The following is a 27124-nucleotide window of genomic DNA, read 5'->3' on the forward strand; positions in this document are numbered from 1 at the left end:
TGTACGAGTCCGAAACAGGTCGGAATAAAGTCGATCGATAGATAAATTAATGCCTCCATTTACATATTCTTTTGCCAAAGAAAGTTTCCTTTTAAATTTATTTGACGTATTCCTTGGCTGATTTTAAATAATTAGTATGGCTCGGAATAATTATATTCGTTGGCCTACCGAACAAAATCGACGGTTCTGCGAGAAATTATATCGTTCGTACGACTTCTTTACGAGCAATTAATTAGCCGTTACCGTGCACAGATAATTATTTAATCATACGTAAGAAAGTAATTTGTTTATACTGCTGCCACTTAGCGTTAAACGAATAATTTTAATACAATACCTATTTGGCTTAAAACAAAATTGAATTTTTAGCACCTTAGACGTTTAGGGCACCGAGTGGCATTGATTCGGCCCTGCATTTACCACAAAACAAATTCCAAGAGAACGAAATCGTCGAAAAGTTTCTATTTATACGCATTAGAAACAAAAACAAATAGAATGTTTCCGTTTGGGGGCGAGAAAAGTGTCCAACGTAATGTTATTTACAAGTCTAGCCTTTCGATATCGAGCGACGTTACATTTTTCAATTATTAATAAAATTGCAAAGACGCAATCGAAGAAGAACAGCTGTTTATCAAGCATTAACGCCAACGAACGGCCAAATAATTTGATTGGATGCCATAAACGGTCTCTTATCAGCGTTTGACCCTCATACTGTTTCTTCGACGCGATAGGTCGAACGGAGATGCTCGAATATCGTTAATATTATTGCCGTAATAAGTTAAAAACGCCAGTGGCGGTACACCAATAACAAGTTGATAATACGAGCATCGTCGTTTTCAATCGCGGAACGGTCAGTTTCACTGGGAAATTCTATTCGACGACAGGGGCATGGAGGAGGCTTTATTTCGAGCGAGTCACGAGATTTCCAAACAGAAGAGATCCAACAAACTGAAAGGCTGAGGGAGGGATGAAAGAGGGATGAAATTGTTCACTGACGCGCCCCTGATGATGCAGCGATGACTTATCATTCGGTAAGTGTTCCACTAACGAACGATCTTTATAAAAAACCTGACAATTACAATTTTTTTTCATACGCATTATTTATTTTTATTTCGCGTCACTATTACCTAATTTCTTCGTAAGACTCTCTAAAGCATCACAATATATTAAAAAGAATACAACGTAACTTTTAGATCTATTGATAATCTCATCTGTTAATCTATTTTTATGTATTTCTTAAACGTTCTAGTAAATCTGAATATTCTGTCTCTCCGTAAATCTCTGAACGGTTATAAAGGAGTGATAATTTCTTCTTTGAATTCATACTACAGTCACGAGTACGACAAAGCAGCGATCAATCTTACATGGATTCCACTTCTCTTTTTGTGGAAACGAAACGATCCACCACTCGCGTTTACATCGACTCATGCTTGGCGAGCGCGACAGAAAGATTTTACGAAAGTGACAACTTTCGAGACGTGCAACCTGTTTACGGGTGGAAGAAACGCGTAGGAGTTGCTGTCAGACGAAAATGGCCCTCGACTTTTTCGCCGGATGCGTGGGAGGTAGATAATCAACGTTTTACGGGACTATTATTATCGAAACTTTGTTCGTTGACAATACAATATTTTTTCGTTGAATGAAGTTGACGTCGATTGACAAGATTCCTGGAGGAAATGGAAATCTTTGTTAGTTATCAAGCAAATGAATATCTTTACACTTCGAAACCATAGTTTTCAGTCTTTGTTAACAATTTTGCGCTATGAATCGCACATTGTGTCTTGTTTGCAACGCAAACATGTTATTCGAATACAGTATTCTACGTCATAAGTTGGAACTAGTAAGTGAAATCGATATTAAGATCAACGTTTTTAAAAGTATCGAATAATTGAATAAAAGTGCATTTTATTTAGTACGTTAAGTAAGCCTTGAATAAGAATAATAAAAATTAATGATTCTGTCAAAAAATAAATTAACTGGCATTGAAGTCTCTACGAATTGTTTTGCTATGCTAATTTATTACGATTGACAGAACTAATATTTTGCCTAGGGCCAAAAATTAAATAGCAAAATGTAAAAATGCTGTTTCAATTTTGCCACGACTATACTTTCTCTACGATTTGGTAATGTTTAAACAGCTAATCGTAATATATTGTCTTATCGCGTGACGGCTATCGTGTACTAGCTTTTTTATAACATATTCATTGATAATTAAACTGATCTCTCTTGTAGTTTTATTGAAGAACGACTGATTTACGCAGATGAAAATATATTGAATTAATGTCATAACTAGTCGTGGAACGGAAAAATTATTTCAACTCTGCTTTATAAACAACATTTTTTTATTTCCTTCCTGGAGCATAATTTATTACTATTAAAATTAATCTCAGTAAAAAAATGGAGAAGGCGCAGCTGTTACTCGCCATCGTAGAATATTAAAAAATAAATTATTAATAGTACTCCTAAAAAACGCTTTCAAAAAACAAGATGATTTCGTGTCATACGAGAGCCTACTCTAGTATATCGTGTAGTATTACATGTATACTCCCGTCCATAAGTCATCGAACACTTGGTAAATGCAGAATAAGAACGAACTGTCATTACATAACGATATATGTATATAATGAAACAAATTGCTGCTTGGAAATCATTCTTGGAATTAACTTGTGACCTTCTATGTATTAAATTTTTTAATTGTTTCACAGCTCCTTCTTTCAGTTATTACAAATATATTTTAAACAATAATATATTAACTTAAAATAAATAAATATAACAAAATAAGGCGATAAAATTACTTTGGAAAATTACACTTCGACCTTAATTTGTATTTCACAAAAAGTTTCCGACGATTTATGGACAACGTGAACTTTATTTTCCATCAACAAACACATTTGCATAATTAATTTCAGGGTGTGCCGGTGTTGTGGTGGGATATCCTCTGGACACGATCAAGGTCCACATGCAAACACAGGATTATCGGAACCCGATATACAAAGGCAATTGGCACTGTTTCCGCACGATATTCGCCAAAGAATCGGTAATTAATCAAAACGAGGGAACATACAAATATTTTAACAATTTACAACATAATATGTGCATTCCCGATCTCGTAAAATTATCGAGACGCTCAATAAATTTAGTATATTTTCATTGAATGCTCGTCAATTTTCTCTCGTGACCTGCACAGTAATTTTTGCCACATTTGCCACGTAATTGTAGAAAATGATGTAAGCGAGCATTAGATTTATTAATCCAGTTTGTTATTTCCTGTTTGATAAGAGAAATTATTTGTAATATCATACTATGAGTATTGCACAATTTTGTATTTCAATTTCAATACTCTCTCTTGAACCCGAGGAAAACGTACTGTTACTTATAGAATAAATGAACTTTCAAATCATGGTGCTCCTATAAAAATTTCCATCGTAATAGAGTAATGATTCTTAAAATGAACAGCACTCCAGGGTCAGGAAATTCGACATCAGTAGATATTAAACGTCTTTTGTTTCACTGCCTCCAAGGGAGATACCTCTAGTTTGGAAAGATAAAAATGTTCGACTTACGAATCACGTATGATTTATTTTAAGAATCATTACTGTATCGTGTTTTAAAACTCGTCTTTCACTAACCCCAAGAGGGATCCCCCCAGTTAAAAGCGATAGAAATGTTCAACTTACGAATCACGTGTACATTTTACGAATTATTACTGTAACATTATCTTTCTATGCATAGACTCATATTCTCGTATGACTAGCTCTAGTAACCTAATAATCCATATTATCAGGTAGCAGGTTTCTACAGAGGCATGTCGTCGCCAATGGCGGGCGTGGCGATTGTGAACTCCATATTGTTCGGCGTCTACGGTCAAACACAGAGGCAGATACCGAACCCTGACTCCTTAACGACGCACTTTATCGCCGGTGCCGTGGCAGGGATCGCTCAAACGCCGATCTGCAGCCCGATCGAGCTGACGAAAACGCGAATGCAGCTGCAGATGTCGAGCACTCGGTTCTCCGGGCCGTTCGAGTGCCTGAAACACATATACAAGTACGAGGGCAGACGCGGCGTGTTCAGAGGTTTGAACGTCACGTTCCTCAGAGAAGCACCAAGCTTCGGGATTTACTTCCTGACGTACGAGAGCTTGACGAGAACTCCGAACAACGAACCGGTCTCGACGTCCTACATGCTGATGGCCGGTGGCCTCGCGGGCACCGCTTCCTGGACGTTCATCTATCCCCTGGACGTGTTGAAGTCGCGGATCCAAGCGAACAGCGATCGCTACGCGGGGATACTCGATTGTTTCAGACAAACAGTGAAGGCGGAGGGTTACTCTTGCTTTTACAAAGGACTGAGCTCGACGATCCTTAGGGCGTTTCCCACGAACGCGGTGACGTTCGCGGTGGTTTCGTGGACGATCAAGATACTCGGACAGGAGGACGTTGCGTCGAAGCCCCAGAACAACCCTAGAATAGTAGTCGAGCCTGTTAAGAAAATTCCGGAGACCCACGAACCGCTTCTCGGTAATTGGAACGTCTTTTTAACGAATGCTTCCGAAAATATGGTGATCCCGACGCTGTCGATGGTGTCCTCCAACAATTTGACGCTAGGGAATTCTATCCTGTACGACGTTAACGGATGGTCGGATACGGCAATCATTTACAGCGTGGCTGATCAACCACGGGACGACAAACACCACGAAGAGGAAGGCGAGAAATCGAGGAAAGGAAAGGGGGATGCTGTTGACGATTGTGGTGGTGAAAAGAAAGTGAAATCGACGGTCGTTGAACAGACTAGTGTCGAATTCGAGGTTCCTCGGGTAAATAGTGACTCGAACGTGAGTGTGAATTGTTCTTGAAAACATAGACGTCATCGAATGCCGAGGCATACTTTTTGTAATTTATATTGTAAGGTAAATGTACTATACAAAGTTGGCTTGTTGGCTAGGGACGCTTTAGCGTAATACCTCGTGACTACTGTTAATTGTACTATATAGATATATTTTACCTTATCGTATTACGAAAATACATAGTGTTGTACAAAACATTTGCATCTTGTGCGTTTAAAGTAACTTTTAATTTGTTTTAATACGAAAATAAACAGAAGTAATTCGTTGGAGAACTAACTGCGGCCGTAATTCCAGGCCACCTTGTACCGTACTATCCTGAATCTTGCCAGAAACGTTCTCTTTTGTCGGAAGACAGTCCTAGACTGAACGGCGGACATGTAAGACCTATGTCACAGCCAGAGGCGATATTTACTCTCTTTTAAAATCACACAACATAGTTTTGCATCTTTCTGCCACCCATCGCCACCCGTTCGTCCACGTGACAGAAAATTTGACACATACCGAAATTGCAACGCGTTTAAATTTAAATCGCAAACGTTCCGCTCCGACGGGCACGAGAGTTCGCTGCGATCACATGTTCGAAGATAAAAATCGTGACAAAAAAAAAAAGAAAAAAAATTACCGGTGACGAAATTTATCGAAACCGTTGACGAACGCGTGAAATTCTAACCTACTGGACTAAACGAAAATTGTCAAAGTCGGAAATACACTTCGTTTCACGGGTAAGGTTACAAACGTGCTCGGCCTCAGCGATTCGCAATATGTAGAAAACTTAACCACGCCACGACGACGGGATGTATTTAGTGAAACCGAAAAGTAAGATTGCTCTTTACTCTGATAAGAAGAAAAAAAAATAAATATGCGTTGTAACAAGATTGATAATCGATTCATAAAATTCACGACAATTAGCGACAAGCTCACGTACCTGCGTACGTTGGGAATCGGTACGTCGATACGATTAAAGATATCGTTAGAAAATTTTCAAGTGACGAGCCAGTTATTCGCAATTTGTCGTCGCGGAGAGGCTTCTGCACGGATTAGAACGAATCTGATATGGATGTAGACTCAAACGACAGCAGCAGAGATACAGATACATGCGAGACGAACGCCCAGCGTTTGATTGCCGAAAGCGGCGGCCGATGCATGAGCACGCAAGCTATGCAATCTTTGTATGACTTTCGACAGAACAATCTTCTATGCGATGCTGTTTTGAGACTCGAAGATGGAGGCGTCTTTCCGATTCACCGAGCTATCTTGTCGGCCTGCAGTCCGTACTTCAGGTCTATTGCACACTATTTGTCACCCACAAATAGTCGAAACCACAAACATTTATAATTAGTCCCGACAGTACAGCCATTTTTCTCACTGCTAACTTTTCCATCCTAAGGAAACAGTTATAAGACTAATCGAAACGCAACAATAATTCTAAACGCGATCTTTCTCCTTTCTTTCTTCAATATTTTCAAGAAACAACTTATAACTTTATTATTACCGTTTTCTAATTCCTTTATGTTCACAAATTTGGTACAATTATTATTTCTATGTTCCAAATATCGTTTTCTTACCTACTCCTTATCACTAAAATTAAATTGTACAGATTCTAACTATATCTGTTCGATTCTTTCTTGTGTAATATAAAAATTAATCGTTTGTAGAACTTTATTCACAACCTCGTTGCATTCCCGCGAAAAAACTGACGTCCTTTTACCGGGTGTCAGCAGCAACATGATGAATCTTCTTCTGGAATACGCCTATTTGCGATCGATTAACGTGAACAACGAGAATGTGTGCCAATTGCTGGTCACCGCGGATTATTTAAACATTCTGGGCGTTCTTGATCTCTGCTGCGAGTTCCTCAAGCAAAATCTAGCCCCGGAAAATTGCATCACCGTCATGAGATTTGCCCGAGAACATTTTTGCAAGGGATTGGAGAACAGCGCGTATCATTACGTTATGAGACACTTTGTGCAGGTCATGACTCTTTGTCTCTTCGTTGCCATAAAATATCCGATAATATTCATAAACGATCCGACAATTATTCAGAATACGAACAATGAAATTTTTATATTTTTCAATGTATTTTAATCAACGCATTGACGAGGTCGTACCGATCAAAATGAGTCCAAATACGACTTCGTTTCGACTATCGTGAATTATAAAAAATTAGAAATTTTTTAGAAATTATTCATTCTAGAGTATAGTCGTGTTTGTACTAACTTTCATCGGGAAAACTTGAACGATCCATTGATCATGTTCAGATATAAAAATCAACAATTTCAACGGCGGTTTCATTGCGCGTAGGTAGCCCATCGAAGCGATGAAATTCTAGATTTGCCGATAGAAGAGTTAACGACGCTGATCGGGGCCGACGAGCTGAACGTTAAGAGCGAGGACACGGTTTGGGAGCTGGTGCTGAAATGGATCGATTACGATCCAGAATCTCGAAAGAATTACATAGTCGATTTGATGAAGAACATTCGCCTCGGTCTATTGGACACGCAGTTCTTTCTGGAGAATGTAAAGGATCACCCATACGTTACCGGAAACGACGCGTGCCGACCCATTATCATTGAGACTTTAAAATTTTTGTACGACCTCGAAATCATCACTCAAAAAGACGGAGAAATACCGACGCCGAAAATTGCACGACCCAGAGTACCTCACGAGATACTGTTCGCTATAGGTGGATGGAGTGGTAGAAGCCCTACAAATTTCATAGAGACCTACGACACCAGGGCGGATCGATGGGTCAAGGTACGCATTATAACACTTAATATCCATTAAGGGGTCATTCCGATCTAGACATGCAATATTAAGGCTAGCCTTCTTATTTATTAAAAAGAAAACCGTACACTGCTTCCTATTGAAATTTCCCACATATGTTTATCGATGTTTAGAGCATACAGGGTATTTTTTTCAAATAAAAATAATAAAAATTGTACGAGCTGCAGCTCATGGAAGAAAGTTCTTTTTAAAAAAAAAATGGCTGTCACGATTCTCACTACACATGTAATTCTCACGTCTTCTTCATTATTTTTTCAAAAGAAAACCGTAGACTATTTCGTATTGAGATTCGCTACATATATTTACTGATGTTTAGAGCATACAGGGTATTTTTTTCAAATAAAAATAATAAAAATTGTACGAGCTGCAGCTCATGGAAGAAAGTTCTTTTAAGGAAAAATGGCTGTCACGATTCTCACTACTCATGTAATTCTCACGTCTTCTTCATTATTTTTTCAAAAGAAAACCGTAGACTATTTCGTATTGAGATTCGCTACATATATTTACTGATGTTTAGAGCATACAGGGTATTTTTTTCAAATAAAAATAATAAAAATTGTACGAGCTGCAGCTCATGGAAGAAAGTTCTTTTAAGGAAAAATGGCTGTCACGATTCTCACTACTCATGTAATTCTCACGTCTTCTTCATTATTTTTTCAAAAGAAAACCGTAGACTATTTCGTATTGAGATTCGCTACATATATTTACTGATGTTTAGTGCATACAGGGTATTTTTTTCAAATAGAAATAATAAAAATTGTACGAGCTGCAGCTCATGGAAGAAAGTTCTTTTAAGGAAAAATGGCTGTCACGATTCTCACTACTCATGTAATTCTCACGTCTTCTTCATTATTTTTTCAAAAGAAAACCGTAGACTATTTCGTATTGAGATTCGCTACATATATTTACTGATGTTTAGAGCATACAGGGTATTTTTTTCAAATAAAAATAATAAAAATTGTACGAGCTGCAGCTCATGGAAGAAAATTCTTTTTAAAAAAAAAATGGCTGTCACGATTCTCACTACACATGTAATTCTCACGTCTTCTTCATTATTTTTTCAATAGAAAACCGTAGACTATTTCGTATTGAGATTCGCTATATATATTTATTGATGTTTAGAGCATACACGGTATTTTTTTCAAATAAAATTAATGAAAACTGTACGAGATGTAGCTTATGCTGCACGTTCGAAGAAAGTTCTTTTAAGAAAAAATGGCTGACACAATTCTGACTAGACATGTAACTCTCTCACGCCTTCTGCGTTATTTTTTAAAAAGAAAATCGTAGACTACTGCGTGATATTGTTTTTTTGTTTTCATAGGTGGAAGAAGTAGATCCGGTCGGTCCTCGATCGTATCACGGAACTGCGGTGGTCGGTTTTAATATTTACGTAATTGGTGGCTTCGATGGAGCAGATTATTTTAATAGCTGTCGTTGCTTCAACGCTGTCACTAAAGTCTGGAGAGAAGTTGCCCCGATGAATGCCAGAAGGTTAAACGTTTAAACTTTTACGAAATACCGAACATTTCGACACTCGCTCGGCTGACAACTTTGTAAATTTTTCGCTTAATTATTTTAACGACAACCGTGCCAGTGTTGAATACGTGTCTTGCCATTTATATTAACAAGGTGACGACACGAATATTAGGTGTTACGTTAGCGTAGCTGTACTGAATGACCTGATTTACGCGATGGGAGGTTACGATGGGTACTATCGACAGAGTACAGCAGAACGTTACAATTACAAGACGAATCAATGGTCCCTAATAGCACCCATGATTTGCCAAAGATCGGACGCCAGTGCAACTACTTTGAATGGTACGTCTCAATACATTAAAATAAACTACGTGAACCAAACACAAACTGAAAGAGAGTTAAACAAGTGTTTACAAATGCTTAACGAAAAGATTGTGTTCGATTTGCTAATGTTTTAAAGAAAATAAATTCCCCTGTACAGTTTTTACGAATCGAGATCAATTCACGAACCCAATATGATTCAATAGTTTATTATAGGAGGAATATATGCGCATAAATTAAACTTATGCAAACCAACGCCTTCGGAGTAATAACAATCTAACGGCGGGTATTGGCGTGTCGAACGTCTGGGAAACTTCATCCTCTTCAGAATAAACATAGTTTTAATGCGTATAGTACTAGAACGCGATTTTATTTATCGTTCCACGATAACAAATTCCTTCGCGCAACCTTAGTAATCGTTACCCTATTTGTTGATAATAAAATAGGCAAAATTTACATCACGGGCGGCTTCAACGGTCACGAATGCTTAAATTCTGTGGAAGTGTACGATCCAGAAAGCAATCAATGGACGCTGATAGCTCCAATGAGATCGCGCAGAAGCGGAGTATCTTGCATATCTTATCACAACCACGTATACGTGATCGGTAATTATTCTAATTTCTACACTGAACCGCGGAACATTTTTATTTCCCAAAGTTTCACGAGAACGAATACTTTACTTGCAGGAGGTTTTAACGGAATATCCAGAATGTGCAGCGGAGAAAAATACAATCCTACGACGGATATGTGGAGTCCGATTCCGGACATGTATAATTCGCGCAGTAATTTCGCGATCGAAGTAATCGACGACATGATATTCGCGATCGGTGGATTCAACGGTGTTACTACGATTTATCACGTCGAATGTTACGACGAAAAGACAAACGAATGGTAAAAGTGTAGCCTATTTGGAATACCAGTTCGTTTAAGACGAGTTAAAAATTAAAATCGATAAACTTTTATATTAAAAACTCTCGGTAATAACGAAAGACATAAAGTATCTGATACATAATGGAGTCAAATTATCGAATTCGACGTTTAAGCATAAATTAACGCCAACCTCTGTGTACGTTAACTTCCAGAGTAACAGAGGTATTCATCAATTTTACATTTTGCATAGGTACGAAGCAACAGACATGAACGTGTATCGCTCAGCAGTGTCAGCCTGCGTGATAATGGGATTACCAAACGTGAACGATTATATTCACAAGCATCGCGAACGTCTGATGGAGGAGAAACGACAGAAGTTGTTGGCACTGGAGGTGCACCGAAGTCAACACCAACATCAAGAACAAACACAACCAAACCGTGAAAATTTGATAAACGAGATTATACCCGCGCCGCCTCCGTTGCCAGGGAGTAACAATTCTAGCAACGAAAGTCGACAAAATTGACGATGGCAAAAATACAAACATTATGGCGAAACAACATTGAGAAAGTAGGTTCATGGTCAGTTGGTCAGACGGTAGGTGAAACGAAAGAACGACTGGTGTTCGAAGCGATTAATCTACAGTTACATTGAAAGAAAATATTAGTACAGTTGGATTTTTTATCGAACAAGATACGTATATTGTATAGTCTCGTAAATTCGTACAAAACCAAGAATTTACCGCGTCTAAATGACCAAAGATAAATGGCAAGACGATGTGAAAATTACGCTTTAATATTACTTGCCAATTTGACAAGAAAGTTATTTCTTTGTTCCAAGTAATTCAGAATAAAATATTTATTTTTTTTTTGTTTAGTTCAAGTAATTGAGAAACGAAATGATATTGTCAATGCGGCTAGAAATGCTTTTACATCGTCTTCGCCATATTCTTCTTTGAGCGTGACTGTAGTTTTCTCACGTATCGAGCACCGAGACGATAAATTATAAGAATGCGGGCACACGACGACAATGAAAGATTGTTGTAGAATTGGAAAATATTGCCTTGCTTAATGCCAATTAAAAAGCAGCGGATGCGAACACTTTTTTAAATACCAGGACTGTATTTCGTGCGTAACTTGAACAAGATAATATTTTCGGATTCATATTTACCTAAGTTTGTTAAACGGAATATGTTTTACTTTTTTATACAAGGCACGTTTCTACTCGTTGTTTTTGTGATACAATTTTATACGACGTTTATTGGACGACTTTACATATACGAAACCAATTTTAAACGGTAATTATGCCCAATTAAAGCAGAAACGAAACTATTTTTTACACGTATACGCGTTAGTAACTCCGACGAAGATAATATGAGTCATGATCTACTAAAATGTTTATAAAACTGGCTGAAGTGGAACCTTACAACTACCAATAAAAAAGAATAATGACGAACGAATAGTTTTGAACTTGTACAAGTATTCTTTCGCAGTTTATATTGCGTAGAAATGTTCAAAAACGAAGAATATATCGTCGTTCATCCAGAAATTCCTGTTTGAAATTAAGAAATCAATTATTAACACTAAACCCAAACAACTATTATATAAAATACATTATCAATTTACATTAGAACATTTCTTCGTAGTTGAAACAAATATTTTCATAATTTAAAAACGGATATTTTCAATTCACGTTTCACGTTACAAACAAAAGTTTCTTCATATCAATTTGAGTATTTTTAAATCGTGTCAGTTAAAAGTAGGTCGTAAACTGCAAATAAGATTATCAACTAATGTTTATTTAATGCTTGCAAGTCTTTTGTTTTTAAATTATATTTTTACTTAACAATCCCTAGATTGTATCTATTGCATTTTTTTACCAATATAAATAATTATAATGAAAACAACGATCATTAGTTAATGCGTATGAATCGATTATTATCGGTGCATAAGTACCACAAATGTTTCCACATACATGTCGTAAATCAAATGTGGCTTAGCTATATGCCACGCAAAACTGAAACAATTGCTATTATATCTGGGAACTTTTTTATGGAAACCGTGGCTTATCGTGACGTTGTACTTCTTTGTTGGTCAGCATGGATCGAATCGTGAAACGTGTATTCGTTAAGTAAGAATATGCCTGACATTGGGCGATAGCGAGTAAGTGATTTAGTGATATTGCTAAGTAGTCGTCGTAAGTGTAGCTATCTTTGATAGACTTCGATGAACTATAAATTAAACAAAACGGCGACAGAATGCCGAAGTAACGCTGCCAATGGAAAATGGCGAAAATCGTGAAAGGATCCGAAACATTGCCTACGATTCTAATTTGTGAATATTGCACTAACCTTACGTTCAAGCAAATAGAAGATTTTGTAAGGTAGGCCCACTTGTCTAATGTCTAATTATCGCATGAAGTTATTTTTATTTCGACCGATTTCCGGATATTGTACATATTACAAATTGAACGATTCCATATTACTCATATTTCTTTGAAACGAACAGTTAGAATAACAAAAAAGTGATTAGTACATTAAGACGGACATTTCCCAAGAAACATATTATTAACTTGACAAGCACAATATGACGTTATTGCTCTTTGACAGTATGTAATTTTATTTCAGACATTTAAGAGATCAACATTGTTCTAGAGAAGGTGGATCATTCGTGTGCCTTTACGGTTATAATGGAGTATGCACCAGTCTTCCCGTGGAGGGTGTTTCTGATAAAGATTATGTAGCACACGCTACCAAACACGCAGCAATGCAGCAACAACGTAAAAGCAATGGTCAGTTGTCGGAGCCCTCTTCGTCATGGACCATGTATTCCGCAGCACAAAACTTACCAGCAGTTTTAAATGACCCGTTTAAGGGGAAACAAAGTAACTTCTTAACCCGTACTTGGGGCGACGGATTTATAGAGAAAGTCGATATCCCTAAGAGCCCGTACCTTCCTGAAGTTACAATGCAGCATTTTGAATCATATTTAAAGAAGATTGCAAGGGTAAATCATGTACAGGATGGGGCATTTACACCAAAATATCTGAATATTACTATTATTTATGGTTAGAGAAAATTCCTTATGGCAAAATTATTTTAATCTATCAACCGGAGACCACATACTGTGCAATAGTTCCTTTGATATATTCAGTCAGAAAGAATGTTCTATGCAACTTTCCACTGTACTGTTGATATATTAGGTCATTTTCTCATGCTGATTATGCGAGCAAGAAATTAATACTTATGTTTATTATCAGTTATCGATATATATTGACCATCGATTTTTATAACCTATCCCCATCTCTACCTATTCTTTCTGCTATTTCTTCCGTAGTAAGCAAAATTCCATTAAAATCTTCTATCTTTCTTCATTGAACGTTGTTCGAACATTCGAAGATGTCGAATCATCGTGGTGATAAAAAATAAACAATCCTTCGCATTGTCTTCAAATATTCGTGACGAGTTAATTCGTCATCCGCGATTAACGGGTTAAGAGGTACCATGTAACGACAGAAATAATTTCTTCTCGAGATCAATTGTTTATTCGATTATAAGGTCATCGATGTTTTTTTAAATGTTCATATCCTTATACAAGATAAAATAACAAAATCAAACGCCTTCAACAATATACTGTTCCATTCGTCCGATCTCAAAATATTTACATTATCATTTTCTAATGTTATCAAATAGTTATTGATTCATGAATTTATATTTCATTAAACATTTATTATATTATTACAGGGTGTTCAGCCATTCCTGGGAAAAATTTTAATGGGAGATTCTAGAGGCTAAAATAAGACGAAAATCAAGGATACTAATTTGTTGATTGAGGCTTCGTTAAAAAGTTGGAGAAACATTTCCGGCCATACAGTATATTTTCGGTAAAGAATTTTTTTCTCGAAAGTATATACGATTTCGGGGGTATGTGTATTCATAAAAAATGATTGTAATTGACCCTTGCAACCAAAAATAATTTTTTTAGAACGATTTGAAATTTTTTAATTTTGTCGAAAAATTTGTCCATCTTCCTGAATTTTTTTCTCGAAACTATGTAGGATTTCGGGGGTATGTTTATTCACCAAAAATGTGTGTAATTAACCTCTGCAACCGAAAATAATTTTTCCGTAAATGATTTGAAATTTTTTAATTTAATTTTTTGATAACTTTTTAACGAAGCCTCAATCAACAAGTTCATATTCTTGATTTTCGTCTTATTTTGGCCTCTAGAATCTCCCATTGAAATTTTTCCCAGGGGTAGTCGAACATCTTGTATATCATTGAGGATAAATAACCAAAGACATTTTCGAGAAGGGCAATTATTTCTTCGGTACTTCCAATTGAAACTTTAAAAGCATTTCAATGCATCAGTATACTATATAGGAAAAAATTAATATGATTTTCATTTATTGCAAAAGTTAAAAATATTCGAGACAAATCATTTATACAGTGAAAGATGTTCGACTCTTATGTGTCCCTCGCTCCACGCATTCTCCGTTATTATAAATAGTTTAATCAATTGATAGCACATGATCAGGTACGTAACTTCAATTGTTTATATTTTTAAAATTCAATAAATTACGTCAAATATTTCACGCACTAAATTAGGCACCTATATAATATCATCTTACAAAAATTTGATGAAATCGAATTTTCTTGTTAGATATAACTTTGGAATGCGTAAGTAAAATGTAAGTATCTTGAGATTAGATGAGCAGAACGGTACACTGGTTGAATTTGCCATTTTACCCTCTATGAGAATGTGAAGAAAAAAAATATACGTTTTCATATAAAGCAGAACAAATTTTTCTACCTTATTACATGCACTCTTTGAAATAGTATAACTTCATCCCTAGTAGATTCCTTGTACGACCATAAATAATGGAGGTATTTAGATGTTCCGATTTTGATACTCCATTTTGTATTTGTGAACATAAATTAAACGTTCTGCTTTAAAGAAAACCACCGTTTCAATAAATTATTTATTTACAGAGATATCGAAAACATTCTCGTATGAATTCAAATGCCAATAGACCGACCACGCCTAATGAATTGTTACAGAACTTTCCAAATTTAAGAAAAGTTAAGTCTTTAGGTAAGAATAACTTTTGTACGATTGAAAGTTAAATAATAATGTTGGTTTTAGCGTACAATACAAAATTGTTACATTCAACAAATAATGGTTGCAGATCGAATGCAATATGATTTGGCCAATGTACCAAAAGTGTTTTTAACGCCCAATTTAGATCTTTCGCAAAAAGATAACTTTTACGCTGTATTTCCGTTTGTAAAAGGTGGTTTGTTAAATGAGGAATCTAACATTGTTATTTATGTCAAGCAAATGCAAGAAAAGGTATACCAATAATTAAGCATGTACAATTAATTTAAAAAAAAAAAGAAAACAGGTAAATAATACCTAATATATTACTTATTTTTGCAATAGCTAAGTCATTATTTAGATGTCGTGGAAGTTAGAATAGCAGAACAAGTTGCTTCAAAGTCTCAAGCATTTTTTCATGCTATGACTTCCCATGATGCCCTGATGGAGCAACTTACGCAAACTATTACAGTGCTAAAAGCGCTTAGGAAAAATATACATCAAGTTGATAAACACCTAGTCAATGATTCTTTAGAAATTTTACGGTAAATTATGCTAACGGCGTTAGAAGATCAAATTATATTTTGACGAGCATGAATTTAAATGATTATATAACGAAAATTTTGTTGCAAGTAGAGGCCACACCGTTAATTAAGCCTATCGCGGCAATAAGTCGGTACTGTTTTTAAATAGAGTGGCAGCTAATTGTTTCTTTTTAGATTGGAACAAGCAAGGTCTAATCGGTTATTAGTTCAGGAAAAATTAAAGCTTATGGCTACGGTACATCAAAGTCAACCAATGATACAATTATTGTTATCGACGCCAGATTATGTTGCAGCATTGGATCTCATTGCTACAACGCAAGAAATACTGTTACAGGAATTGAACGGGGTGCATAGTTTTAGGTACGTTTATATACAGAGTGGACCAACTCGATTATTTTCGCAACTAATGATGAACAATAAGTTAAAAGACCTGCGCCTCCCATTGCTCTCTGTTTAGACATCTGAGCTCTCAATTAACGGAAATGGAGAAACTTGTAGACAAAATGTTGTCTACCGAGTTCCAAAGATACGCGACCGCAGATTTAAACAGACCGTTAGGAGGGGAAAACAATGTTCTGGATGGTGTAAGTAGATCTATAGCTTTTGAGAATATACACTTAGGTCGTAGCAAACAAAACGTCGTCCATCTCTTCCCAGTGAGATCATTTGTACATCCTCAACGAACAGGACAAACTTGTTTCCATCATTTCTGGTCTTTTGCGGCAAAAACATTTTCAATTCGTGGATACTTACAAAGAAGAAGCTGTAACAACCGTCCGCGCCGTGACGAAACAAAGAATCATAGAAGCTTTAGCAGCGAGCGATTGTTGTAGCGATCAACAAGCAGCAGCCCTCGAAGTTTGCGGACTCTCGCTCGCAGAGAGATTAACGTTACTCCATAATACCATACAATCGTTGACGTTTCTTCTGATGCGAGTAAAAGTATGTACTAAATTTTACATAAATAATTAGAAATATTTTGTATAAACGTAAAACTTTTAGGCTGTTCACGATGTTATGCGAGACACCGTGGATCTTGCAGCTGGTCGCGTGAGCGACGGTACGTTCGACGATACGATACCCGATCGTTTATTAACTCGAGCAGAACATTCGCGAGTGACGACTAAACTTAACGATATGATAACATCCATTTGCGATTATTGTCACGAGCGAATGGGAAATCTGCTCTCCGCTGGCGCGAACGATAAAGATAAATTACAAAACGAAAAAGAAAAGGCAAATAGTGAAAACGCGAATAATAAACAGGAGGAGAAAGACAGTCAGAATTGGAACGATAAATTGTCTTGGTTGAGCAAAAGGGCAACGACGGCTCAAGTGTGCCAACTGGCGAATTTGGTCGAAGGATTCACAGAAACGTGCGAGAAACTCTGTGGCAAACAATGTACAGCATTGAGATCCGCGTTCAAGGTATGCATATTATTATCGCGTACGTACATCGTATTAACACGAATAACGTTTAATTCATATTTTATCGTGTCGCAGGCACAAGCCAGTAAATTCATTCAAAGATTTCACGCCGAATTTAAAACGAAGCTCACGCTTTTGTTGGAATCTGAAAGATGGAAACAGGCTGACGTACCGCCGGAATTTCAGTCATTAGTAACGTACGTGTGCGAAAATAAGAGTTTCCCGCCGAATCTGCTTAAGGTTGAAGATAGAGTAAAAGAAGATGATATTCAGAGCTTTATTATGGTTGGAGATGAAAAATACGCGGTCGTTGGTACAGCTTTAATGCTCATACAAATGATTCATGAATATTGCAGGTAATATTTTGATTTAACCATTTCACTACGAACGTACAGAGCGTACAGAGTACTGTAACGTTTGCAATATGCATTTCTTGATCGTACAATGTACGCAACTAAGTTTCCCGAAACGAAATGTTTCGAAATAGTCCAAAATGGTCGTAAAATTTTTGAACACGTATATACGTTCTTTGGGACGAACAATTGGACAATTAGAATTTATAATTCTAGAACCGGTAGCGAGTTGATCGCCCTGTCTGGAACCATTGGAAGACATTTAGCCGAATTATTGCGACATTATAATTGTCGTTGTTGTCAACTTGTACTTGGCGCAGGCGCGATGCAAGTTGCTGGTTTAAAAACCATTACCAGTACGATACTCGTATTAGCTGCGCGTAGTTTGAAATTAATTTTATGGCTTATGCCGTTCGTAAAGACGCACTTTCAAAGTAAGTTACCTTTCGCGTGGCGTTTAATTATTATCAATATTTCGCGACCAATACGAGTAATTTGCAGCGCTTGCTGAGCAAAATCCTAGCCGTGGATTTGGTACATCTAGTATAAGCGGCGGTGTCGCGTTATTGGATAGCGTCGAAAGGGACATTCGGGCGCACGTAAAAGAAATTGAAGGGAAAATTCTTACTATCGTTGACAATTTGCTTGGCGGTCAAATATCAAACTGGGCTGCGAGACCGCCAGTACCGTCGAAATCGTTTAGAAACATTTCTAGGTGAGTATTACGACGATCGCTCGATTTATACGAGACGTTGCATTATCGTTCGCGACTAAAATTAATGATTAATTACAGCTATTTAATTAAGCTGCACGAAGCAGTTTCTGGAATTCTCCCTGCAGTCGAAGTACAAATATTATATCGTACAGTAAATACATCTTTCAAAGAAAAACTTAGAGAACAATTAGTCAAAATGAATATAGTGAATAATGGTGGTCCACAACATGGTGTCGTTACGTCTGAACTTACGTTTTATCTCGAAGCATTACGAAAATTAAAAGTATTACCAACTAATGAATTAGATGATAGTTGGATGAGTGATATATGGACCAGATAACATGCAGAGCGTGTGATATATTGCATAATTGAAGCGATGAAGTATTACAGAAAGAGGTGACTAATCTTTATTATCGTCTTCCCTCGCACGCATTGTGTATTGGTAACTATTAACATTTCGATGGATTTTTAAAGATGTGGCTTCTATCAGAATATCCATATAAGTATTTATATTATCCATGAGGTTGTATGGAATGCAAAGTCGATTTAATAATAGTAACGTAATAATAAATTTTGAAATAGCATTTTTATAAAATGCTCTCATGCGATATTCTGAAAATATGTGTAAATAAAAAAAAAAAACAGTTTTATTTAAACTTAATTACATTTTTACAAATTATAAGTTAATTCGATTATTAAATTTGATTATACATATTTTATGTCTCCCAAATAATCTTATATGCCATAGTGTTCAAATGCAAAATTTCATATATCAAGTGCGAACAATTATGCATAAATCTGTATACATCACCGAAAGTTATTTTCTTTTATTCTTATAATATCACTGGGCATGTGAGATATTGCTTACTATGTCTTGCGAAATATTACTAATCGATTGAATTTAGGTTAACCTATGCAAAACTAGGCATACAGTAGAAGGACCAAGACTTAGGTACTAAATTATGTTTCTTCGTATAAGTATCCGTGTATTTTAAGCGTATCGTCTACTTTCTAAAATTACAATCTTTTTTGAAACAATCAAAAATCGAAAATCATAAATGTTCACACTCGGTCTAACGAATACATGGTAAAGATCTAAACATGTATAAGACATTAAAAGTGTGATACGACTGGTTTTACTGTTGTGTTCATGCTTGGATTAGACTGATTATGAAAAATGTAATCTCAGAATAAATCTAAAAACGATCGTTCGAAAAGTTTTATATATATCGTCTATTGCTTGCGCTAATCTGTTTTTATTAACAGATATTAGACTAATTTTATCAATAGTAAAAATAACTTCCTATTCAACATGGTTCACTAGAGTACGTTAATAAGGAAGTTTTTATCGAACGCCCTGTTTTTTGTGCATTTTTACGCATATACATATGTACAAAACAATAGACTATCACAAGATACTGTCCGATATACAACTCGCCAGAAAGGTATAAAAGACATAGCAACCTCAGCGGTAATCGATTGCGTGACGCCACAAATGTCTCTTTCTATTTAAAAAGGAAAAATTACAAATTCCAGTGATGATATAGTCGATTGTAAATATTTCTTTCACCCTTGTGACCAAAGATAAAGTGATCGGTTGTTACGATTTTACATCACACTGCAATATGGCGCACCTGACTGCATAATAACCTTTGAAATTGCGTTCACTCGTACGATATTTATAATTTAATATAAACTGCTAATTATACAATGCATTCCATTATCGATTTCGTGTAGTCCAATTTGTATAGAAACGAAGACTTTACAGTAATCGGTTGTATTCATAAACAATTTGTTAATAAAAGGTACTGTGTGTTGTGGTCCAGCAGAGACACATTACTGCGTTTGAAACTTTATCAATTTTTACGCGCTACTTAAAATTACGTAAAAATGTACGCGATTGATTATTACAAACAGCGGTCTTTTGAATTTCTTTGCCAAGACTGAAAACGTCTTACTGAATCATTACGCCCTCGGCGTTCATTTAGGAATATAGGAGTATAATGATTTAGATGTAACATACCTCATTTCACTGCATAATGTATTATAAAAATTGCATAAAAATGAATAACAATTCAGTATGAAACTTTGTTATACTTTACACTCATTTCCTATTTATGTATTTTTATGTTTGGTATAAATTGATTCTTGTTAATACGATACAAATCGGATACGAGTCGAGTAATTACATGTATATAGATATTTAGTATCTTTTAAAATGAGAATAGATGAATTTAATGAATTCTTACGAAGTATTATTCTACGTATATATTTATACGTACAGACTATGCGAATGAACTTTCGTATCACTATAGCAACGAATACGAAAACACTATCATAACCTGTACGTAGAAGAGAACGCGTAACTATTGCGCAGTTTGTACTTGTTAGGAACAGTAGACTCGAGATCAATGACAAAGCAAAATTCGTACGTATTTAATTTGTGTATAGTTAATATTTTATTATGAGAAAGGTATAAAACTATAAAACGTTTTCACTAGATAGCTCATACGCTTTTAGTCGCACAATACATATGTATTTTCTTACGATGAGAGGTCGCACCGGTGAAATCACCGATTTTATTCATTTTTTCTGGCGATTCTAGGGGAAAAATAAATGCGTATATATTCGAGCTTTTTACCAATACTCATTATTTATAAAGATATTTAACATTGAATTTATTTGATTACTATTTATACAATATGTATAGTTTTTCGAGTTACAATCTCCTTTTCTAATACCTCTCAAAAAATTAATAAAAAAGCATTTCTTAGTAATAGAAACACATTAAAAATAAGTATTTCGGAATATAATTTTGACCTAACAGTTAATTAATTTAATGCAACGGTTATACTTGCACTTGGGCAGCCAGCCTAAAATTCGAGGCTGAGTGTTTGTTAAAGCCAATCTCATTACTGTATTTTACTGGGAGTGTGTTCATCGCGGCGGAAATTTGAAAAAGATATATTAAAGCCTCTTCGTAACAAATAATTAAAATAATGAACACGTGTTGAAAATGAACCGCGTAAAGAACCGTGTATGTGTTTTAATAATTAAAATGTGTTAAAAAAAATTGTGTAAAATAAAGATTCGAGCATATTTTTTAAATATCTCCCTTCATCTAACAAAAATCAGTATAATATCGAAATAATAATAAATGCTGAAAATTTTCTATAATATTTTCTATATAAGTAATCGCAATTAAAAAATAACTTTTGCGACTCACGGGTTGGAAACCATTGTCTGTAATAATAAATGAAATGCTTTTTTTGTGTGAGGACATTAGTGTGATTATGTTTCAGCGAAGAGAACGTAAGAGATGCAGGGTCGAGTCTTTTTTGGGAAGAAGAAGAAGAAGAACAGCGTACAACCGATCCAAACAGAACGCACGAACGATCTATCATCACTGTTGGCAGTAAAGGTGTTGTACGTAATAATTTAACTAGAGACACTCAATAACAATGCAATAAATTATTCTATTCGTTAATACGAGAGAAAAAATATGAATTCTTAGGGTAAAACAACGATGTTATATCGGTTTCTCGAGAAAGATGAAGCACCGAAACCAACCATTACGATGAATTATTCATTTGGGCGTAAAGCCGGGAAGAGTTTAGTAAGTTTTGTTTTTTACAATAATTTTACTGCATTTACGCTGCTTCAAGTTTATTTAAAATAAAATTCTCGTTTTTCAGAAATTATTTTATAGCTTTTCTTCGGTAACGCATTATAAGCAAATATTTAAAAATGATTGTATTATATTTATCAGTATATAATTTTGTCTTCTATTTTGTCACAACAGGTGAAAAATACCGTACATGTTTGGGACACAGGAGACATAACTTCTTCGGTAATAGCAGCTGCAATGGTAGGTGCATCTTTGACTCATTCTCCTATCCACGAGACTATATTGATGATGCTCGATTTGACGCAACCGGAAATTTTATGGTCGTCTATCGAAGAAACACTTTCGGTACTTCGGAACGCTATAAAAATGAGTTACGACGATAAAACGATTCAGATGCTTAAAGAATGTCGAATTAAGGAACTAAAGAAATCGCTGGAAAGGGAAGTGGACCCGTTCCCGGTAAAACTTTGTATTATAGGAGGAAAATATGACCAATTCAAGGTATGGTCGTGATCTATCCGGAAAAATTACTTTTTTCTCAACAAACAAGAATAACTCTGGCGACTTTACGATAGGATTTAAATATGGATAAAAAAGAACTAATCGGGAAAACCCTAAGAGCCGTAGCTCACGTCTTAGGAGCAGGTCTCTATTATCATTCGTCGAAAGACAAAGTTCTACTACGAAGAACTAAAGATTTACTATCGCATTATGGATTCGGCACACAACTCCCGTGAGCTTTTATTAAATACTAAATGAATTTAAATTTCTTCACGTGTAACATGCTTCGATGAAAAATTATAAAATCACAAGTCTTCGTTGTTATTCAATTACGAATATTACCTGGTCATCTTCAGAATTAATAAACCTAAAAGAGACATACAAGTTGAACGATTTAAGAAAGCACTGTTGATCGAGAGATTGAATTGTATTGTTTGAATAACTGCGAATACTTATAATTTTGATTTGTTATTTTGTTTAAACGATGATTTAAAAAACTGCCAGTTGTACGTTCTGTGTTTATCGGAAATCTCAGCGACGGAAAGTGCACAGATTTCGAGAAGCCATTAGCGGTACCGGCTGGATCGGATTCATTTTCGTCGATTGATTTGCAATTTCCTCGGACGAGACCTATGGCAATTTTAGATACCATCAAACAGATTTATGTTACTCGTATACCGCAAGTGTCGAGGAGCAACGATATTATCTTGGAGGATCTAAGCAACGATCCCAACTTTAACGAGCCAATTATCGACAGATTACGCGCTCAGAGGGAAGAGGTACACCGCTTCCCAACTTTATTTATATTTTCCAACGAGAAGAGCGGACGGTCGTTCAGATTTTACAGACCTGATTTTTGTTGGATGGCCGCTCTACCCGTTAAATTATTTAAGCCACCTTCGGATCCCTTTTCCTTGAACTTAACACTTTGACTGCCACGATGATCACTGGTGACCGGCATTTCGAACCTACCTTACTATTTGTAAATATTTAAATAATGCCATTGACATTAGAAATGCCACAATATAACAAGTACTTCATTGAACTATTGGATATTTCTATTTATTGTGCTATAAATTGAAAAACTGCCAGTCAACGTGCCAATACGCGAAAATGACTACCTGCAATCTTTTATTAGATGTTTACTAATTTATCAGTTTCCTATTGCATATAATAGAAATGTTAAAGGAGTTAAATATACTTTTAGGAAATTAGTATTCCTCTCCACGATATGCTGGAAGGTCGAACACCTCAAATTCCTATACCGGATCCATCATAAATTACGATTAGGTACAAAAAAGGTAAAAGACTATTCTCCATGTTAACCACGTGTTTGATTCTACGAATTATTTTGTTTGAAAATAATCGAAATTCAAATTGATTGGCATTTATCAAATGTTTGACGTATATTTTTTTTGTAATTTTAGTGGTCACGTTCATGTTACAATATTTAAACAAACTGAAGAACGAAAGATACTTCTATATCAGTATCCCTGAAGAGGTTGACGCTTTAAAAACTGTGAAGATCGTGACAGTATGTATGTACAATTTAGTTATACGTTAATAAAAATATTTTCTATAACGAATAAACTTTTTAATGGTGATTAGATTTAAGTTGGACCAGATATTACCATTTCTATAAATTATGAAAAAACGGTGCACCTTAGTGTATGCATATCATTTATAGCATTGATCCGAACTCCTACACGAGTGAGTCGATTAGAAACTTTTCAGTCGAACTCACTTATACAATGACGATATTAGTTATGCCGTTTGAAGCATTCACATTTATCATTCGATATTGTCAACTGATACTAAAGATAACCACACATGCCACTGTGTACATAGTGACACAATCCGATATCGACCAAACGTAACGTTCCACAGTACTTTCTGACATATTACTTTCATACTATTTTAATCGAAAAATTACTTGTACTTGTCTTTTAGATCGAACTATGCACTTTTTTTTACATAAATCGATTTATCGAAATGATAATGAATATATGTGTCAACGATCAAATGAGTTTTATATAAAAAAATTCCCGAGAGCTTAAAAATTGTTCTTTCAGACCAGATGCTTAATTTAGCAGTGGGGTCGATAAACGGAACTAAAAACAACATAAACACTTGGGAACGTCGTAACACGATGTAAAGTGTTCTTACTACATATCTACTAGATATCTATCTATCCCCTTGGGGTCCACGGACGATTTAAGTTTCGGCAAAATGTCCGAACAGGTTAGAAAACCTAACTCAGGAATTCGTCGAGTCACCGGATAAATAAATAATATCGGTCGCGTTCTGGAACCTCGTTCCTTCGTCGATACGTATCGCCGTTACCTTCGTCGAAGCGTGACGGTATAGAAAAAAAGGAAAGAAAACGTCTAACGATGTAGTAATTTTTTTTTCTTTCAAAATCCGAACGTACCGGAATGAAATTATTCGCCTGCCCGTGTGTCATCGCGCAGGCGTCTTTTTTCTCGCCCTTTTCTACGCCGCACGGTGAGGATTGAAGGGCCTGGTGGGGGCGGCGAGGAGCCAGGGAGGTGTACGCGAGTGGCATCGTCATCGCACGGCTCCCTAGTTTCCAATGGCAGTAGAGCGGTACGCTGATAAGAGCAGCGGCAGCGAACGGTGACGCGTGCGCGTTACGGTGAGATGCGCATGCGCGGTCGTAACACGAGTCGCTCCCGATACGCGGATAGTCAGAGTAGAGCGTTTACGAAAACGGGATCCGGCTGGGGGGTTTTTGCTGCTCCGCGAGCCTCTCGCTTTCTGGCCACCGTTTCCTTAGTGAAAATGCCGCTGTGACAGAGAATCGGGCGTCCCGTGTGCTCTCTACGGGGCTTGTCGCGGCCCACCAAAGAGCGTCAACCGTCCTCGCGGATTGTTCGACACACAGTACTGTACCAACGATCGCGCGGCTATCTGTTATCTTTCCAGCGCTTCTGATCTCTCCCTCCCTCGTCCCGCGCTTATCGTTCTTTCTCTCTCGCTCTTTTCCTCTCTCTCTTTCTCTTGACCTCTGCCCTTCGCTATTCGCGCGTTTTTCACTCTACACGGCCACCGTCGTCTGCACCTTACCTCCTACCTTCCTCGGTGCAACGTCGAAACCTACCGGAAGATTCGACACGTTCGACGTTCGTGTCGCTCTGCAAGTGTCGCGGGAGTTTCGTAATCGGCCCTGCCACCGTAGCCCCACCGGCGGATTCGAACAGGTGAGTCGAAAACAGTTGACAGTGCCAGTAATGCTCTCGTACGGTCAGTGTCTGTCTTATCGACTAGCTGTCATCGCGAATCGAGGCACGCCGTTCGATCGTGCCGAATCGATATACCGAGGATTAACTCGTTTTCATCGCGCGACCCGTTCCAAACGTTGTATATCGTGATGATCGTAGACCGCCCCCTCCTGCGACTGCTTCTCGCGGTTATCGATTCCGGTGTGAACGCGCCCTCCCTGGACAGTTATCCGTTCGTCCTTCTTGCGCGCATCTTTTCTGCGGGATCGAGTTCTTTGAATGATCAATATCGGGCCGCGTAAATATCGCTTAAACGCGAGTACGTGTTTCGTTGTTCCCCGTGCGTGCGCGGAGAAAACGGTCGGGGGTTCGGACGTCGTTCCTGAACGCGTGTCCACGATTCGTATCGCGCCCAGCGAGAAACAGGTAACGAGCTTGTAACGACGATAAATTACAACGAATTACGACCGATAGATTCGACCACCAGCAGAATCGAAGAAAGAACGGGTTCGGTTTTCTTGGTTGACACGTCGATCGAGCGGGCCGATGAAACAAAGTACACAGTGTTGGGCCTATGTTTGCTCCTTCGAATAAGTTTACGAGATTGATTGGACACGTTTTGGTGCCAGTTACCGATTCGTGTGTCGTTTAATATCGAATGCAGATTAAGCAGTTCTTTGATTTACGTTGTTTTTGGTTCATGGTGGTAAAATGTACAGTATCGTGTGACTAAGTTCTTTTATAGATTCTAATGCAGTGGTGAACTCAATTACCAATGCGACATTTCGATTTGTTTGAGGGTAGATTGAACGTTTCTTTGATGAAAATTGTGTTTGTTTAATGGCGATAAAATATATTATCGCGTGATTAATCTTTTGGATAATTTAGGGGAATGAGGTTTATTCGTGAGGTTTTTAGATTTAACAGTCGAATGTTTATTTGCTCGTAATGAAGTATTTCGTTCTACCATTCGTTCATTTGTTGTTCAAAATTTGCTCGTTTAAATACTATTGTGAGATTGTTAGGGTAAATTTTGTTGGCTAATGGAGTTGTGGACACAATTACGGCCACGACGTATCATTTGTCGTTTAATTCGATGATTTATTAGGAGATAGATCGTGCAATTCGCTGATCTAAATTATCTTCAGTAAAATACATTGTGAGTTTAATAATTGGTTCGTATTATAACTCTGTCTCTATTGAAGTTGAACAAAATTGTAGAGGAAAATTTTGCATTGTTTAATATGGTCTATTATCGTGTAGTGCAATTTTCGGCTGCAAGTTTTTTCTATCTTTAATAAGAACAAAATTATAGTTCATT

General features: G+C 36.6%; 4 protein-coding genes across 9 annotated transcripts in view; all 4 read left to right on the top strand.

Moving 5' to 3' along the window:
• Positions 1–773: 773 nt before the first annotated feature.
• On the top strand, positions 774–5048 carry LOC122400081 (mitochondrial basic amino acids transporter-like). Of its 3 annotated transcripts, none has more exons than XM_043401303.1 (4): positions 775–1028; positions 1247–1562; positions 2907–3034; positions 3782–5048. In XM_043401303.1, the coding sequence occupies exons 2-4, from the start codon at positions 1529–1531 to the stop codon at positions 4850–4852; spliced, it is 1233 nt and encodes a 410-aa protein (XP_043257238.1). In that variant the 5' UTR covers positions 775–1028; positions 1247–1528; the 3' UTR covers positions 4853–5048. The 3 variants fall into 3 exon arrangements, with proteins under 3 accessions (XP_043257239.1, XP_043257238.1, XP_043257236.1); XM_043401301.1 differs by having other exon boundaries at positions 1329–1562; XM_043401304.1 differs by lacking the exon at positions 1247–1562 and having other exon boundaries at positions 774–1028.
• Positions 5049–5735: 687 nt separating this feature from the next.
• On the top strand, positions 5736–10821 carry LOC122400079 (kelch-like protein 10). Its single transcript, XM_043401297.1, has 8 exons — positions 5736–6123; positions 6499–6814; positions 7145–7597; positions 8952–9121; positions 9279–9448; positions 9874–10032; positions 10114–10318; positions 10548–10821. The coding sequence occupies exons 1-8, from the start codon at positions 5897–5899 to the stop codon at positions 10819–10821; spliced, it is 1974 nt and encodes a 657-aa protein (XP_043257232.1). The 5' UTR covers positions 5736–5896.
• A 1632-nt stretch (positions 10822–12453) lies between these two features.
• LOC122400076 (vacuolar protein sorting-associated protein 54) lies at positions 12454–24228 on the top strand. Of its 2 annotated transcripts, XM_043401289.1 has the most exons (17): positions 12454–12677; positions 12922–13300; positions 15286–15388; positions 15483–15646; positions 15737–15936; positions 16111–16296; positions 16394–16520; positions 16624–16878; positions 16939–17364; positions 17440–17720; positions 21735–21858; positions 21947–22048; positions 22235–22561; positions 22636–22793; positions 23097–23340; positions 23769–23862; positions 23989–24228. In XM_043401289.1, the coding sequence occupies exons 1-16, from the start codon at positions 12580–12582 to the stop codon at positions 23838–23840; spliced, it is 3246 nt and encodes a 1081-aa protein (XP_043257224.1). In that variant the 5' UTR covers positions 12454–12579; the 3' UTR covers positions 23841–23862; positions 23989–24228. The 2 variants fall into 2 exon arrangements, with proteins under 2 accessions (XP_043257224.1, XP_043257225.1); XM_043401290.1 differs by lacking the exons at positions 21735–21858; positions 21947–22048; positions 22235–22561; ... (2 more) ...; positions 23769–23862; positions 23989–24228 and adding exons at positions 17934–18151; positions 18219–18432; positions 18511–20449.
• Positions 24229–25077: 849 nt separating this feature from the next.
• LOC122400078 (protein numb homolog) overlaps positions 25078–27124 on the top strand; it is an 87626-nt gene continuing 85579 nt past the window's right edge. For 2 of the 3 annotated variants that reach the window (XM_043401296.1, XM_043401294.1), the window contains exon 1: positions 25078–25782. The gene's annotated coding sequence lies outside the window, so the exon portion shown is untranslated. Of the gene's footprint in view, positions 25783–25823; positions 26230–27124 lie in introns of those variants that run through there. The other variant, XM_043401295.1, reaches the window with a different exon arrangement.

This window comes from Colletes gigas, unplaced genomic scaffold, assembly GCF_013123115.1.
Source record: "Colletes gigas isolate AHSC1104 unplaced genomic scaffold, ASM1312311v1 Colletes_gigas_Sc00016, whole genome shotgun sequence".
NCBI classification, from domain to species: domain Eukaryota; kingdom Metazoa; phylum Arthropoda; class Insecta; order Hymenoptera; family Colletidae; genus Colletes; species Colletes gigas.